The sequence below is a fragment of the Apiotrichum porosum genome (genome assembly GCF_003942205.1).
Source record: "Apiotrichum porosum strain DSM 27194 chromosome Unknown scaffold_9, whole genome shotgun sequence".
NCBI lineage: Eukaryota > Fungi > Basidiomycota > Tremellomycetes > Trichosporonales > Trichosporonaceae > Apiotrichum > Apiotrichum porosum.
Window position 1 is genome coordinate 628,751 of NW_021167116.1, and position 15,650 is coordinate 644,400.

At 58.9% G+C, this 15,650-nt stretch overlaps 8 protein-coding genes across 8 annotated transcripts; 4 read left to right on the forward strand and 4 right to left on the reverse strand.

Moving 5' to 3' along the window:
• Positions 1-395: 395 nt before the first annotated feature.
• Positions 396-1,789, reverse strand: EHS24_009476 (uncharacterized protein; the record flags this gene model as incomplete). The annotated part of the gene is made up of 4 exons (XM_028624757.1): positions 396-1,086; positions 1,180-1,412; positions 1,539-1,590; positions 1,647-1,789. 4 exons carry the CDS (start codon positions 1,787-1,789, stop codon positions 396-398), a joined length of 1,119 nt encoding a protein of 372 aa, XP_028474925.1.
• Positions 1,790-2,236: 447 nt separating this feature from the next.
• Positions 2,237-3,319, forward strand: RPC25 (DNA-directed RNA polymerase III subunit rpc25; the record flags this gene model as incomplete). The annotated part of the gene is made up of 6 exons (XM_028624758.1): positions 2,237-2,260; positions 2,326-2,399; positions 2,482-2,591; positions 2,680-2,766; positions 2,806-2,958; positions 3,057-3,319. 6 exons carry the CDS (start codon positions 2,237-2,239, stop codon positions 3,317-3,319), a joined length of 711 nt encoding a protein of 236 aa, XP_028474926.1.
• A 100-nt stretch (positions 3,320-3,419) lies between these two features.
• On the reverse strand, positions 3,420-4,783 carry EHS24_009478 (uncharacterized protein; the record flags this gene model as incomplete). Its single annotated transcript, XM_028624759.1, has 6 exons — positions 3,420-3,689; positions 3,734-3,972; positions 4,041-4,224; positions 4,263-4,281; positions 4,322-4,423; positions 4,479-4,783. 6 exons carry the CDS (start codon positions 4,781-4,783, stop codon positions 3,420-3,422), a joined length of 1,119 nt encoding a protein of 372 aa, XP_028474927.1.
• Positions 4,784-5,347: 564 nt separating this feature from the next.
• EHS24_009479 (uncharacterized protein) lies at positions 5,348-6,563 on the forward strand (the record flags this gene model as incomplete). The annotated part of the gene is made up of 7 exons (XM_028624760.1): positions 5,348-5,516; positions 5,582-5,669; positions 5,737-5,830; positions 5,911-5,974; positions 6,012-6,059; positions 6,098-6,178; positions 6,223-6,563. The coding sequence occupies 7 exons, from the start codon at positions 5,348-5,350 to the stop codon at positions 6,561-6,563; spliced, it is 885 nt and encodes a 294-aa protein (XP_028474928.1).
• A 1,396-nt stretch (positions 6,564-7,959) lies between these two features.
• ANT1 (ADP/ATP carrier protein) lies at positions 7,960-9,380 on the forward strand (the record flags this gene model as incomplete). Its single annotated transcript, XM_028624761.1, has 4 exons — positions 7,960-8,033; positions 8,172-8,428; positions 8,608-9,228; positions 9,277-9,380. 4 exons carry the CDS (start codon positions 7,960-7,962, stop codon positions 9,378-9,380), a joined length of 1,056 nt encoding a protein of 351 aa, XP_028474929.1.
• A 381-nt stretch (positions 9,381-9,761) lies between these two features.
• CNA1 (3',5'-cyclic-nucleotide phosphodiesterase (PDEase) (3':5'-CNP)) lies at positions 9,762-12,123 on the reverse strand (the record flags this gene model as incomplete). Its single annotated transcript, XM_028624762.1, has 9 exons — positions 9,762-10,137; positions 10,191-10,497; positions 10,535-11,122; positions 11,176-11,287; positions 11,333-11,431; positions 11,481-11,506; positions 11,562-11,620; positions 11,669-11,814; positions 11,980-12,123. 9 exons carry the CDS (start codon positions 12,121-12,123, stop codon positions 9,762-9,764), a joined length of 1,857 nt encoding a protein of 618 aa, XP_028474930.1.
• A 544-nt stretch (positions 12,124-12,667) lies between these two features.
• On the forward strand, positions 12,668-13,818 carry SEC65 (signal recognition particle subunit; the record flags this gene model as incomplete). Its single annotated transcript, XM_028624763.1, has 2 exons — positions 12,668-13,092; positions 13,146-13,818. 2 exons carry the CDS (start codon positions 12,668-12,670, stop codon positions 13,816-13,818), a joined length of 1,098 nt encoding a protein of 365 aa, XP_028474931.1.
• A 310-nt stretch (positions 13,819-14,128) lies between these two features.
• On the reverse strand, positions 14,129-15,237 carry EHS24_009483 (uncharacterized protein; the record flags this gene model as incomplete). The annotated part of the gene is made up of 4 exons (XM_028624764.1): positions 14,129-14,246; positions 14,288-14,354; positions 14,632-15,034; positions 15,076-15,237. The coding sequence occupies 4 exons, from the start codon at positions 15,235-15,237 to the stop codon at positions 14,129-14,131; spliced, it is 750 nt and encodes a 249-aa protein (XP_028474932.1).
• Positions 15,238-15,650: the final 413 nt, after the last annotated feature.

The following is a 15,650-nucleotide window of genomic DNA, read 5'->3' on the forward strand; positions in this document are numbered from 1 at the left end:
AGAGTACCGACCGCTGCATGCATACAACGATATAAGCCTGAAAGCGACCAAGTGACCCAGCAGGGCAGTGGCAGCTGGCATAACCCAAAGGCAACAACAAGGGCGTGCAAGTGTTTCATGACGCCAGGGCCGCCAGAGCCACCAAAAAAAATCATACGGTCCAGGGTGCGGTCCAAAACATGCCCATAGTAACCGCCCATCAACGCGACCGACGAAGAAAATAAGAGAGACGAGGAGAACGCAGCACTGCAAATGAATTGTTTGGTAGATGCTAATGATACATTGCGAGTGGGGTAATGCTTTCTATGCAATGGGTAGAGGGGGGTTGGGGATTGTGCAGTGATTGTTTTTATTGTTGTTGTGCACCAGATCGTCCGTCACACGGCGTCCGCCGCCTACGAGCCCAGGCGGGCGGCGACGAGCTCGTAGATGAGAAACATGCAGGCCGCGTTGGGGACGACGCGGAACATGTGGGCGGTAAGGCCGCCGTACAGGCTCGCGACACCTTCCTCCTTGACCACGAGCTTGAGCGTCTGGACGAGGCCGGTGTACTTGATGACGCCGTTGACGGCAGGCTGGCGGAGACGCGTACGGATCACTTCGTGAGGGTAGGTGATGAGCGAGGCCACAGCCTTTGCACCGCCAGAGGCACCGACAATGCCGCCCACCCAGGAGAGCAGCGAGGTCCGCTCGTCATCGTAGTGAATGGCGTCGGTACGTCCGACACGCTTCAACCGCTCGTAGAGCACCCACTGGATGACACCCTCCGAGACACCGAGGTACGACGCGGACAGACCGCGGTACATGCCGCGAACACCCTCGTTGCGGATAATGTCCATCGTCATGGCGACGGCAGAGTGGCGAGGGATGCCGGCCGAGCGCTTGCGCGCCGACAGCTGCAGACGGGTCTTGACGACCCAAATGGGGTTGGTGAGGGTGGAGGTCATGACGCCGGCCACGACTGCAGCACCGAGGTGGACAAGCGGGCTGTCCTCGGCAGTCTGGCCCACCTTGGTGGTGGGAGCGTCGGGGAACGTTTGGGCAAGGAAGGCTTTGGACGTGGGGTAGAAGTAGAAGTTGGTGGCTCTGCGAATCGTATCGTCAGCGTCCAAAGTCGTCTCGTGGACGCCGTCGCGTCGTGCGACCACGCTCTTGCGGCGCAATAGATGCAGTACTCACCGTGCGGGGATAATACCGGTCAAGCTGGGGCCAAGACCCTTGTACAGCGCACGCCAGCCCTCTTCGATACCTATCCTGCGGATGAGGAACATGGTGTCGACAAACTGGTACAGGCCACCGCTGACGCCTTTAGGATGCGGCACCTTCTTGGCCACCATCTCGGCCTCGTGGCGCATGATCTCGGCAGCGGGGCTGGGTGCAGGTGTCTTGAAGAGGTCAGACTGCAAACGCGTCTGGAAGACGTGTTAGCCAATGGTCGCCTGCGTGATTGCCACGCATGGGTCGCCGGGAGCGGACGGGGTGGACGTGTGCCAGTAATACGGGCACATGTCTCTCCATCCAGCAAAATAAATGCTCACCTTGACCACATCAAAGGGCGAAGTCACAATGGCACCGGCCATGCCTCCCAGGCTGTCCCATCAGCTGCCATTCGACTCGATCCGTCGCGCCAGGGCGGGCTCGCTCACCTTCCCGCAAACGAGTGCTGCCATCCGATGAGCTGCTTTTTGGCCTTGGGCGTCGGCTGAGGCACCAGTTTTGACGACGAGGCGATGGGGGACGCCGAGGTCGAGGCGGGCGAGTTGGACTCGCTGATTGGTGCTGCCGACATTGTTGACAGTCGCCGGACGCGTAGATGGGTTTTTGTGTTGTTGCGTGTAACTGTGCAGCAAAATGTCTAAAAGAAATATGCAGCACACATTACGTCTCCTCGGATTCCCGGCACACACACACAGTCAACTCCAGGTGTCCTTTAGGTGGCGCATATTTCAGTGGCGACGGGAGTATACGTATCATTAAACGTGGTAAACACGCGATGTCAATTAGGTTAAAGGTTCTAATGAATACGTTTGAGTGACGTCCTACAATACAACTTCTTCACTAATCTCCAGTTCCGTCGCCACCCAACGGAACCAAATTCTCTGCAAGAAGTTGCATGGTGTATGCTCATTTCGAGCATTCTTGTTGTTCAGCAGTCCAGCCGTCACCACTCGCCTCGACCAGTCGACTGTGTCTTTACTCTCCTCAGAGGCGGAATGCGGAGGTAGCCACGACTATAATGTTCAACCTCATTGCTATCAAGGTACGCACCCCCGCCCTTGCTGGTCCCGGCATGACCTGTGTTTGCAGCTCGCTGACAACCTCCAGGACACGGTGCCCGTCGCGCCAAAGACGTTCGGTTTGAGCGCAGGGACTACGATCCACGACGCGCTCAACAAGAAGTGAGTGCAGGGAGCTCGTCAAGCTGACTGCTTGACATGTGCAAGCTTGTAACCCCCGTGGTACCAGAAACTAATAGTCCAGGTTTGCGAACAAGCTCATCCAAGAACGAGGACTCGCGCTTTCAGTCTATGACATTCTGACTGCCGAGGACGGACGTGTGACGTGGGGGAATGGACAGATGTACTACAAAGGTGAGTATAGCTGGGAATTTCCGACCGATTCAGCTACTCCACTGCCAGCACTGTGGGATGTCGGAGGTCAGGACTGACAACATACCAGTGTCCTTTCGTCTGCTCATGTTCGCCCCTTTCGTCGGCGAGGTCATTGTCGGCAAGGTGCTGAGCACCACTCCAGCATATATCCGAGGTGAATTACAAGAAGACGAGACATGTAGCTGACCATCAGTGTCGCTTGGCTTTTTCAACGACATTTACATCCTGCGGAGTCTCCTCCCTCCCAACTGCGCCTATGATGACCACGAGAATCGTTTCTTTTGGTACCCCGGAGACGACGGACCTCCCCTGGATGAGGCTGGGTTGCAGAACACGCTCAAGGCTGGTGAGTTTGAGGTGTGAAAATGCGGACTGCTATGTCAAGCCGCAACTGCTCATAGCCATTTTGTCATCCCTCCGACTTGCGCTGACAGCCCTCGCCAGAGCGCTTCTATTACGACTCTGGAGAGCCCATCCGCTTCCGCGTCGACTCGATCGAGTGGCACGAAAGCGAGCCTGGACCACCTACAGCACCAAAGCCCGTGGATCCCAACGCTCCCGAGGACAAGCAGCCTGCGGACGAGGACAATGACCCGTACGACAAGGCCGGATACCGTATCATGGCCGCTGTTTCGGAGCAGGGACTGGGACTTATGAGCTGGTGGGGCGAGGGCGGCGAGGAGGAGGGCGAGGAGATGGAAGAGTAGGGCTGCGGAGAGATAGATATTTTCTGTATACATGCATGGCTGTACGAGCGCGCAACAGGTAGGCATATTCTACATCTATACATGGTGTGCGGCCCACCTTTCAAGTCTGCGCATAGTACGTTTCGCCACTCTTGAACGTCGTCCCGTCTGACCTGCCCCACTCAATCACAGGCTTGGGCTTGGTGGGATCCGGCACCTCCTTGAGCGCCTCTGGCAACTCGGCGACCACGCGCTCAATCATGGCGGCAGGTAGGAGCTGGCCGTGCGCGCGGTGGCCATACACCGGCTCACTGCCGTATCCGATCGTGGCAGCCGAGATGAGCACGTCGGATGTGAACCCCCTCACGGGCGAGTGAGTTGTGCGGAAACGCTTACTCGTCAGCTTGAGAACGAAACGCAGTAGACAGAACTCACGTGCATCCTGTACGCTCCAGTGGACCCGACGCGGTCCTCGAGGTTGTGGAACCCGCCGAGCTTCTGGAACTCTGCAGGCCACCATTCTCCGCCGTCTTCTGAAAGACGTTCCACATCGGCTGTGGGGACCACGCCCGAGTGAATGGCAGAGAACGGGTGGTCAAACACCACGTCCACCTCGTCGGGGTTACCGTGTAGGGTGTCGACAATGCTTGGGTCTGCGATGAATGCGACGACAGCTGCAAATGTCAGCTGAAATGACATCTACAAACTACAGCTGCCCGGTGAATGTGAGAACCGTACTCACAAGTGACGACAATATGGTTACGCGTATGCGCTCCCATGGGCAGCACAGTCAGGAGCGGGTCCAGCACTGCCACGGTGTAGATGTCCGGGTGGGAGGCCGGGAGGCCCACTTCCTCATGCGCCTCACGGCGTGCAGTGTACACCACCGATGGGTCCTCGGGGTCAACCTTGCCACCAGGAAGGGCCTGATGTCAGCTCGTTTGTTTCCACAGGCTTGGCTCACAGTCTGTCCTGGGTTACGCCTGATTGTCAGCTCAGGTGGAAGTCAGACAGCAGACTCACCTCAGATGCCTTGCACGCGTGGTGAGCAGGACACGAAGCATATCCTCTCCTGGACGTTGGTATAGGGCAATCAGAACAGCAGCTGTGCGTGCCAGTCCGGTACTGCCACTGTCAGCTACGATTCGTCACATCACAGCTGTCCGACATCAAGACCCACTCGATGGGCGGTGCCGCCTTGAACACCGCAAACCGCTCCAGACACTGCCGGCTCTCATCACTCAGTCCCTCAAGTGCCTTGGGAGGCGGCAGACCGATATCATATACTGTTGCCGGATCAGGGCCGAGGCCTAGGCCGCTGTCCGTACCGGGCACGGTGAGCGAGTCGGCGTTCAGAGTGTGTCCCGCGCCGTGGGGAACAGCAGGGATAGGCGTAGCTGTTCCCGAGACTGGGGTAGACCCAATGAGAGCTTCTGCTAGGAGCGGGTGATGGTCGGTGATGTGAACATCTGAGGTGACTGCCATCGCTGAAAGTTGGATGAGGCGGGTGACTGCGAAATGTGGAGGTGGATGAATGCTTGGTCGTTGCTGATCAACGATTACTGCGTTGCCGCAGGGATGGACAGTGAAATCTCAGTGAATGAGATGGTGTCCCAAGGAAAAGAGGTTGATGTGTGCGTGTAGACCTCTTTATAGCTGTCTGACTGTGTTATTGTTGGGGCAGATCGGACGTTGGCAAAGACGATTGAGTTAGATCCGACTCCATTACCTGGACGATGGGATCATCGGCAATCGGCAATCGGCGACATCCATGGGGGGAATCACGTGCCTGCCATGTGGGGTTGCCATTTAATCGTGTTAACCTAATCAGCTAATCAAGTACAATAAGGCTAGGTAATGATCCTCCACCCCGCCTCACAACGTACCACACCAGAGTACCAGAGTCCAACATCACGGCCAGCCAACAAGAACGTACCAGAACACCAAGTTATCTACATCTACGTCATTACCACCGACTTTCTGCGTAGTGCCTATACCGCTCTCGCGCTCGTCTAATCGCCTCTTTCACAAACTACACTCTTTCGCAACATGGCCACCAAACTGCTCCGCGTCGGATGGCACAGGGAGCACTTCCTCTCGCCGCTTCTGCAGCTCGTGGCTGCCGACGCAGGCAAGACGATCGAGCTCGTAGAGTGCCCCGGAGGCACAGGCGAGATGCAGGTCAAGCTCAAGAACAACGAGATTGACGTGTGTATTGGTGAGTCTCCCATTCCGTGCGATAGACAATGACTCGGCGTAACTTAACTGACACTCGCAACCCAGCTCTCACCGACGCGCTCATTGCCGGCCTCGCGAACGGCCAGACCAGCTACAAGCTGTGCGGTCGCTACATTGCGTCACCGCTGCGCTGGTAAGTGACAACTTTTCTGTTCCTTTGGGAGGAATACGCAACCAGCGCGAGCTAAAGCGGACAAAAGGGCCATTATCACGGGCAAGGACAGCAAGTACAACTCTGTGGATGACATCAAGGGCACGACCTTTGGTATCTCGCGCCAGGGAAGCGGATCGCAGGTGTGTACAGTGTGCGGTGTGGTGTACGGATCACCAGGACATGGACACACCCGAGAACATGTTGACTGACTTGACGACAGGTTATGGCGTCCGTCCTCGCGCTCGAGCAGGGCTGGACTGGGGAGGAGCAGCCCAAGTTTAAGAGTGAGAGACAGCATGGGTGAACGGAACCTGACAGCAGTCGAGGGCCAGTTTGTTGCGCTCCGCAACTCTGTGAACAACGGCGACAGTGAGTTCATTGCCGAAGCTTCTGAACTGACACTGTAGCCTCCGTCTTCCTGTGGGAGTGGTTCACTACTAAGCCTCACGTCGACAGCGGCGAGGTCCGTTTCATCGGTCACGTCAACAGTGAGTAGCTCCTTGCCCGTGCATGTCGCTCATCAACCCCACAGCCCCCTGGCCATGCTGGCAGATCGCCTCGCGCAACGGCTCGGACGACGCCGCCGTCGCGGCCTTCCTCGCAAGCCTCGAGCCCTACGTGAACAAGTTTGACTCGGAAGAGTCCCGCGCCGGCCCCGCAGTCGACTATGTGACCGAGACGTTTGGCCAGCAGCGTGCCGACGTCGTCGAGTGGCTTGGCAGCGTCAAGTGGGAGTCCCGCCTTGCTGAGATTAGCGAAAACACCCTCAGCGCGACTCTTCACGGCCTGGAGCAGGCCGGCGTGATTAAGAAGGAGAGTGACAGGGACGTCAGCGCGTTTATCAACACCAACGTCGCCAGGATTGTCGAGTAAGGCGGACGATGCACAAATGAGAAACCAGACCGGAGAGATAGCGGGCCATCACGGCGGGCCTGCAAGTTGTTGTGGGTTTCAAGCCCTGTCAGCTGGACAGATCCAGCGCTACAGCTGTCGTGATTCCTCTCTGTTCATGGAGCCAAAAGTGGGCCATTCCTCTTGGACACATCGCCTGTACGTTTTGCCGGGAAAGTAGCTCGCATCCTGTGAAGTATGTGCGTGGGCATGAGACAGACATCGAGCAGACTGTGGGGCGACAGTCACCATGGGCTTTTGAGACCATCTCGCTCATTCGGCAAACAGCGGTACATCGGCGCGGCGCGCGATCACGCGAACGCCACTCACGCCGGCGCCGTACTGATCCGTCTCAGTTGAAAGAGTTGTCTCGTCTGGTCATCAGAGGTCAGAAGTAGTGGCAGAGCGAGGTCAGAGAATATGTGTTGGCAGAGCATAGGTGTCGGTGGACTGAATGTCAAAGTTTGAACGCGACTGATCTTTGCTGTTGCTGATAACAGCGCCCACCTGCCACCTGCTTCACCTGTAACCGGGGGCTTTGACCCTGGGGGATCAAATCAAATCATGCTAATCATGGCCCCCCGCCGTTAGCGATATGATCGTGCTCCCCCAACGCAAAAGTCGAGCCTGGACGTTTTTCGGACATTGCCGTCGCCGGCGCCGGCCAGCCGCGACGGAGGTGGTCGAGATGGCATAAGAGCCACGGCCTGTCTGCAAGAGGGGAAGAATGCTACAGGCCTAGAGGGAGAGATCTGAACAGACGGAGAGCATATGGTGTTGAATTGGACAGCACAGGGGCACAGGCGTCGTGTTGACGGTCTGTCTACACCCCAGTCGATTGTCTGTTCACAGGGACGACTGCCACCGCTGTTTTGCTGGTTGCGGATCACGCCTGTTTGTTGGCCCTGCCTCCCTCTCCCCTGCCCAGCAACCAGCAGATCAGCAGAGTGTGCACCATTCCGGTCTCACGCTTTTGAAGCAGGACAAGGCGTCGTCGCCTCGACAAACCCGCTCTGGCCCCACAGGTCCCGACGCAGCGGTCACGTACAGAGAGAGACAGTGACACCCACACCACACCACCGTATCGTGACGACGACCGGATAGCCGAAATGCGTGGCGGGAGCAAATTCCTCACTGTATCGCCCGGCATCCACATTGCCGGGCATGACGGCCGTAAGGAGCGAACGATGGAGCGCGGCTTTGGCGCTGGCCCGGTGCATACGCGGAGAGGAGGGGAACTCACTCTCTGGTGTCCTCGTCGTTGTCGTTCGGCTCTCTCTCTCCCTCTCTCTCTCTGTTGCTCTCTCACACCCCTTCTCCGTCGTTTTCCCTTTATCAACAACACCGCTCATCCCAAGTTCAACAGCACCGACGAACAATGAGCAGCACCAAGCCCCTCACCCCCGTCGGATCGGCCCTCGCCGGCGCCCTCGGTGCCGTCTTCTCCAACGCGTGCGCATCATCCTGAGCAATGGCAGTGGCAGTCGTGACGGCTCCAACCGAGATGGTGGAGTTGTCCGATTGCCGAATGCCCCCCCCCATACAAGCCACTTTTTAATCCTCGTCTCCATTGCTGACACCTCCTCGCAGCGTCGTCTACCCGCTGGACACGGTCAAGACTCGCCTCCAGGCCCTGCCTTCCAGCGAGCTCAAGGCCGAGACGGGCGCCAACCAGCTCCCTGGTTCTGGCGAGAAGAGGAAGCAGCCCAAGGGCCTGGTCGGCAAGCTGGCCAGGTCGATCAAGCGTAACCAGATGCTTGCGATGCTCATTCGCATCGTTCGCACCGAGGGCGTGACTGGCGTGTTCAAGGGATTCAGCGCGAGCATGATCAACACCTTCTCCATGCGTGAGTGTAGCGAAAAGGAAAAAGCAACCCTTGCTTTGGGTGTCCGTCCACACTGAGAAACACGGAGCAACACCACCCCATTGCCGGGTGCTACGCAACCGAGCAGGGCGTCGCTGTCTGCCCCGACTGATTTTGGCACCCTTGTCGCGAACTGAACTCCACTGACACCCGTCGCGCAGAGTTTGCATACTTCTTCTTCCACACGTGGCTGCGTACTGCAGCCCTCAAGCGCGCCACGGGCCCGCTCTCGACGCCCGCCGAGCTCGGCCTCGGCGCGCTCGCCGGCGCCTTTGCGCAGGTGTTCACCATCCCCGTCGCTGTCGTCGCCACGCGCCAGCAGCTCTGGATCCCGCCTCCGGGCGCGACGGGCAAGGCGACGCACGAGCCGAGCCTGTGGGAGACGGCGTCCGAGGTCGTCAGCGAGGGCGGCATCACGGCCCTCTGGACGGGCCTCAAGCCCGGCCTCGTCCTCACGGTCAACCCGGCCATTACGTACGGCGTGTTTGAGCGCGCAAAGTCGTGGGTCCTCGCCGGCGCGCGCGAGGGCGGCAAGCTCTCGGTCGCGGAGAGCTTCTGGATCGGCGTCATGTCCAAGACCCTCGCCACGGTCGTCACGTACCCGTACATCTTTGCCAAGGTGCGCCTCCAGGCCAAGAAGGAGGAGCCAGGAGAGACCGGCGCCGAGCACAAGAAGCACGACGGCGCCATCGACATTCTCAAGAATGTCTACAAGGAGCAAGGCTTTGCCGGATGGTACCAGGGAATGGGCGCGCAGATTACAAAGGCCGTCCTCTCGCAGGGTGAGTTGGTGGACACTGTCATCGTTTACCCCAAACTAACCCCTACAGGCATCCTCTTCGTGTCCAAGGACCAGTTCGAGGGCCAGGCGCGCGTCATCATGGACGCCGCCGACAACTTCCGTGCTTCCCACCCCCTCCTCCAGAAGGCCTAAGTCGCCCGAAATGTAGGCCAGCCAGCAGGCAGCAAAGCACCACCCAGCCGCCCCTCTTTTAGAACCGTAACAGTAGTAGCGGGGTACGGTACGGGCGCGTCAGTCTCACTCACGTCTCCTGGCATCCACCCAAAAGATCTCTTCTTCTACCTTGTCCCTCTTTGTAAGAATACCTAGGCATGACATACATCCCTGCACACCGAGGTTTGCCTCGCGGGGCGCGGGTATCTACAAGGTGGCCAGTCGTTTGGCCGAGGCATTAACAGAGCAAAGGCGTCAATCAGACTCTAGGCGCACGCGACGTAAAGGGAAGGTGAGGGTTGGAGCGTGGGGTGGAAAGTTTGGTGGGGTATATAATACTAAAGGAGGGTGGCGGGCGCTTTACGCGAATGAGTTCTCGGGGCGGCTACGGACGGGGCTCGAGATGACCTCGGCAAGCTCGCGGACGTTCGAGTCGGCGTTGGCGTCCTTGCCATCGACAACGTCGCGGATGAGCTCCATTGTGTTCTCCAGCGAACGGCGACGGGTGGAAGGCGACGTCTTGGTGGTACCAAGCGAGGCCTGGCGGCCGTGGCCGCGCCTCCAGGGCATACCACCGGGGGTCGAGGGCGAGATGGGCGAAGGGGGGATCGACTCCATCGGCGACGAGGGGGAGACGGGGGATGGGGGCGCAGTCGCCGCTGGCGACGACAAGCTGACCTCCTCGGGGTCGATAATGTCAGGCGGCAGGCGCTCGTTCTCAATGTCCGACTTGCGACTGAAGAGGGTGGTCAGTTATTGCGTGGGTGGGCCATACATTGTGCCACTTACGCATCGTCAAAGCCCTGGATCGCCTCCTTGATACCCTCGGCACCGTTGGCCAGCAGCCCAGCGGGCAGCGTGTTTGACCCAGTAAGGCTCTTGAGCTCGGACACACGCTCCGACTCTTCACGCAGCAGCGAGAAGACGCGCGACATGCGGCCAACAGCGAGAATCTTGTTCTTGATGATCTGTCTCCTCTCGGCAGACACCTCGCCCTCCACCTCGGGAGTCTCCGGGGTGATCATTGGCGTCTCCTCTTCCTCCTCGAGCTCCTCCTTGGTGCAGCAGTTGAGAATGGCAATGAGCATGTCCGTGACTGGATGTCAGTTCAATTATAAATCTCATCAACTCACTCTTCTCGCCAACGAAGGGGAGCGACCAGGTGAACACGTCCATGAAGTTGGGCAGCCAGTACGGGTGCGGGGTGCAGTTGAACTGACGAATGTTCATGACGTTGGCCTCGTACTTGAGGACAGCGGCCTTGTTCGAGTAGACGTCGAGGTAGTTGGGGGCCGAGAAGATGGTCATGACCGAGGGGAAGCCCGTAGTCTTGGTCTTCTTGTACATGCGGTAACCAGCGTCCTGGGCCTCGTGCGCACGAATAATCGAGAGCAGGTTGTTGCGTTCAAGGAACTGGCACGCGGCGTTGTAGGTGAAGAAGTACGAGCAACCGCGGACGTGGTTGTGCACAAAGTTGTCCGACGGGTTCTTCTCGTTGCCAAAGTCCTCCAACGGGTCGGCCCAGAGAATGTCGCACATGAGACCGTGGGTTGGGGGCTCGCGGAAACGGTTGACCGCGCGCAGGTCGTCGAGCGTGTGGAGCTCGGGCGACAGACCACCGTGAATGCAGAGGAACTGCTTGTTCATGATTGCGGCAAGGGGAAGGTTGCAGAACGAGTCCATGCACGCGTTGTAGACAGTCTCCGAGTACTTGTGCTTGCCTGTAAGACACATCAGCATATGGGGATCTTGGGCACACAGTGGTATGACGCACACTCGAGCTTGAAGGTAAAGTAGTCTGTCAGGTGACGACACTCGTGGTTACCGCGGAGGAGGAAGAGGGTGTCGGGGTACCACATCTTGAGCGCCCAGAGGTAGAGCACACACTGAACGGGTTAGGAAACAGGGCTGAAGCGCGTGACAGAACCCACCTCGATGGAAAAGTAGCCACGGTCCACATAGTCGCCGAGGAAGAGGTAGCGAGTGTCGGCGGGGTTGCCACCAACCTCGAACAGCTTCATGAGGTCATACTGTAGAATGTCAGACGGTTGTTGTTGAACACACACTCGGGCTGCTCACGTATTGGCCGTGAATGTCACCGCACACTGGGTTCCGGTTAGCTCGGAGCGACGGGTTCCCTGTGGTGGTGAATGGACTCACCAGTGATGGGGGCATCAACCTCGAGGAGGTTGGGCTCGGCATGCAGTATTTCGCCACCCCTTCAGCTTGTCAGTGTCTGCACTCGCGACATTGTTGATGCGACGCACTTCTCAAGAATGTAGAGCGCCTGCTCCTCGGTCAGACGGCCTTCGCGGTAAAAGTGGTTCTTGAGGAAGGCAATGTCAGGCTTGGAACGGTCCTGCTTGGACCAGAACTGGTCGTCGCTGGGAAGATACATGGCGGGAGCCTGGACCTATAATCGCGTGAGTATTTCGATTCTCTTCTGATGGAGGTGGGGGGGAGCCCATGCTCGACGTGGAGGCCGTTGTGCACGGCGTCACGGCGGCGGCGGCGGCGGGCTGCAGTCACAGGGGCCAGCGAGGGAGGGCAAAGGTCTGGATTCTGCACGGGTACCCACATCCTTGACCACGCGTTCCGTGGTGGACACAATCTCGCCATTCTCGAGGGTGTGCTGGGTGAAGTCGATGGTAGGGATGGTGATTTTGGACTTGTTGGTGATTGCGGCAATGGCATTGGCCGTCTGGGTGGTCGGCGAGGCCATGATGCTGTGCGCTGGCAACTGACGCCTGGGTTGGTGGATGGGTGTGGGTGGAGGGGGACGGGGGGTGGACGTGGAGAGTCCTCTGTGGGGGCGAGCGACGGAGTGGTCCAGTGGGGGTGGTGGTTGGGGGGATAGCTCAGTCTCTATGAGCTATAGTGTTTGTGTCTGTGTTGGGAGACGGGATAGAGAAGCGATGAGCACGAGATGATGAGACCTGATGAGAGAGAGACAACGAGACAGACACCCGGACAGATGGATCCATCCTGTGCCATACGTCCCGCACCGCGCACACACAGGCGGGCGGCCAGTGCACACCCAACACCATGGCCCCCCCCGCTGCTGACTATGACGACGCGCGCCACACGGCAACGCGTCGCTTCACTCACGTCATAACGCCGTGTATTACCGCTTCCAGCACAGCCAGTGCGGGGTCCTCGGTGCCTGGCATGCGTCCATGCTGCTGCTCCTGGCTGCTGCTGGCACTCATCTCACTCGACTCCCTTCCTCCTCACCACTCACCCCACATCCTATACACTAGACAGCAATGCCCACCGTCGAGGACTACTTTGACGACGAGACCGACATCCCCCTCCCCGTCTCGTCCTCGTCCAGGACAGGCCTCCAGGGGTCGGGTCTCCAGGGCGCCCTCCTCGAGGAGATTACAGACGACAATGACCTCGACTTTGGCACTCTGGCTGAACAAGGTCGTGGCGAGTATGGCGCCAACAGCGTCGCCCCTCCTCCCTCTGAAAACGCAAAGGGCAAGCTTGCTGTCCGCGATGAGCCTGGTGTCGTCCGCCCCTCGGCTCCTGGCGGCGCGATGCCTCCTCACATGAACCCCAACACCCCCATGGGCGGCTTCATGGGCGACATGATGAAGCTCCAAGAGGCCGAGGAGGCCCGCATGGCCAAGATGCGTGCCCAGTTTGGCGGTGCCAACGTCGCGGGTGACCCCAACGTCTACAAGTCGTGAGTGTGCTGGCAAATCAACACGACAACCAGCACTAACGGTTTCCCTTCAGGTGGAACTCTGTGTACCCGCTCTACTTTGACGCCAAGGTGTCGATCAATGGCGGCCGTCGTGTGCCGCGCAAGTCGTCGCTGTGGTGGCCTCTGGCTGCCCACATTGCCAAGGCGTGTGCCACCCTCGGTCTGCCGAGCGTTCTCGAGCCCGAGAAGACCCACCCTGCCGACTGGGAAAACCCGGGCCGTGTCAAGGTCAACTTTGAAAAGGACGGCCGGTTCATCAACCCCATCATCACCAACCGTTCGCAGCTGTACACCGCCCTCGCTCAGCAGATGCAAGACGCCAACCCCGACCTCGTCCCCAAGCCCGTTACTCCCAAGCCCAAGACCGAGGCCAAGCCTGCCGCCGCCACCACCGGCAAGTCTAAGAAGGACAAGAAGGGCAAGAACAAGGCCGCGGCTGCCGTTGTCAGGCCCCCCGTCCGCAAGCCGACCCAGGCCCCCGATGCCCCGCGTCCCTTCCCGGCTCTTGACGCTCGTCTCCCCCTGCATTCGCCTCTCGTCGAGGCCGGCGTGGCGCTCTCGGCCGTCAAGCGTGACCTCGAGAACGACAAGGATCTCAAGAAGAAGGGCTTGCTCGGCGGTAACGGCGGCGGCGCCAGCGAAGAGGGCGGCAAGGAGAAGATGCCCAAGATGAAGCGCGTCGTCGTCCGTGGCGGCAGGCGTTGAGCGGAACCGAGGACAGGTGTGGCGCGTTGTACGACAGCTTTACGGTTTTTACCTCGGGTCACAAATTGCTCGAGGGAGAAAACCGAGGGATAATGGACTTATCGAGTCCCAGACAAACGCCTTCCCTCGGTTGCGACGTCTTTCCTCGCGGAGAGGTCGGCGCTGTTACAATTATGCATTTACCAACCATTGCGACTCTCCACTATGTCTTGTTCTTTGGTGCAGCGCGGGCATGGATAGGGAACAGATGCGGCCAACGAGGACAAATGGGACATGGGCGAGTCCTGCGACGGAAGTCACCTCGACTTGCCTACTTCTCCACACACGAGTTTCCAACCAGTTTGAAACGCCGCTGACAGTTGGAGACGATGCACCTGCCGTCGTGGCAGGTGACGCCGTTAAATCGGACGCCGGGAAGTTGAGTGCAGCTGCGCGTCAGTTGTGCCATGTCCAGGGAGCCAACACGTACTCGATACCGGTGGCGACCGACGAGTTTCCCATCGAGCCGTGGCGGCAGCCGCCACATGATTCTGCGGCTTGTCAGCGGTTAGGCATGGGCCGCGGTACACATGCGTGCAAGCGACCTACCCAGTTCTGTGAGCGTATCGATACATTCGTACCCACCTCCCGCAACGCGACAGGCCTCGCCATGCGGGCAGTACGGATCTGGGCGCGGAGCCAACGTCCGTTGGGCCTCGATGCGCCGACGTACGACAGACACTGGTGGGCCAATGTTCTGGGTGTAGAAGGACCAGGAATCCCTAACACAGGTGGAGGCGACGACTTTGGGGCTTATCGTGTTGCCACACATACATTCTGGGTGGGCACGTTCGTACGCCATGTACGGGTAGCCCGTGCAGGCTTGGGAGCATTCGTCAAACGTCGCGGTGTTGCTGTAGTAGAGCGGTTCTCCGGCAGGCACATCCATTCTGAATGCACACTGCGAGAGGGTGAAGGGTGTGTTGAGATACGCGACGAGGTATGTGTTGTCCGGGCACGTCACTTCGTTGGGCACGCTGGTGCCGTCTGGGTCAGTGACGGTCGTCACTCCAGACGTGGCGTCAACGAAATCGGTCATTGGCGGCGGGTAGTCGGAACAGTAGCAGCGGACAGGGGCGTTGCCGTTCTCATCGACTCCCCACGCAACGTCGTTTATCGAGTATCCGTAGTAGTATCCATACGGTCGGCCTCGAGGGCCGACCGTTGGACATTCTTCCTTAGAAGTCGTCAGCGGACAGCGGGGAACATGAGACTCACCCAACAGTTTGCACCCGAGATCGCCCCAAACCACAGATTGTGCTCATCGCCATCGGTCGTGGCGCTGCAACCCACAATCGTACTGCCAGCCGTGGTCTGCGAGACACCCAATGGTGCACGTGGGGCAAGGACAAGGGCCCAAATCAACAGTGACAGCGACATGGAGGGGTGGTGTTTGGAAGGCAGGGTACTTGTCATGGCACTTATGTGCAGCATTGTTGTTGTGCAGACGCCACCCAGAAGACCGCATGCGGTCTGGGGGCAATGAGGTGATTTGCTGCTCATTGCCCCTCCAGGCTTGTGCAATTCGTTACAGAAACAAACCGCGGCCGGGTGCGTTGGCTATCAAAGGCGCATCTCGAGACAACACCAATCTGGCGGTTCGCCGGTTGCGGCCAAGCGGACGTGAACTTCTCGCCATTCAAGACGGTGCGGTGTACCGAACAGCCGGGGTCCAGAGACCTGGTCCGAGAGATCTGAAGAAACCTCCGTATAGGCAGAGCAATGACCCCAGCGGACAGTGGGGTTTTACAGGCTGAAATCAGCGTATGGTCATTGTGTGCAACACGACCAGA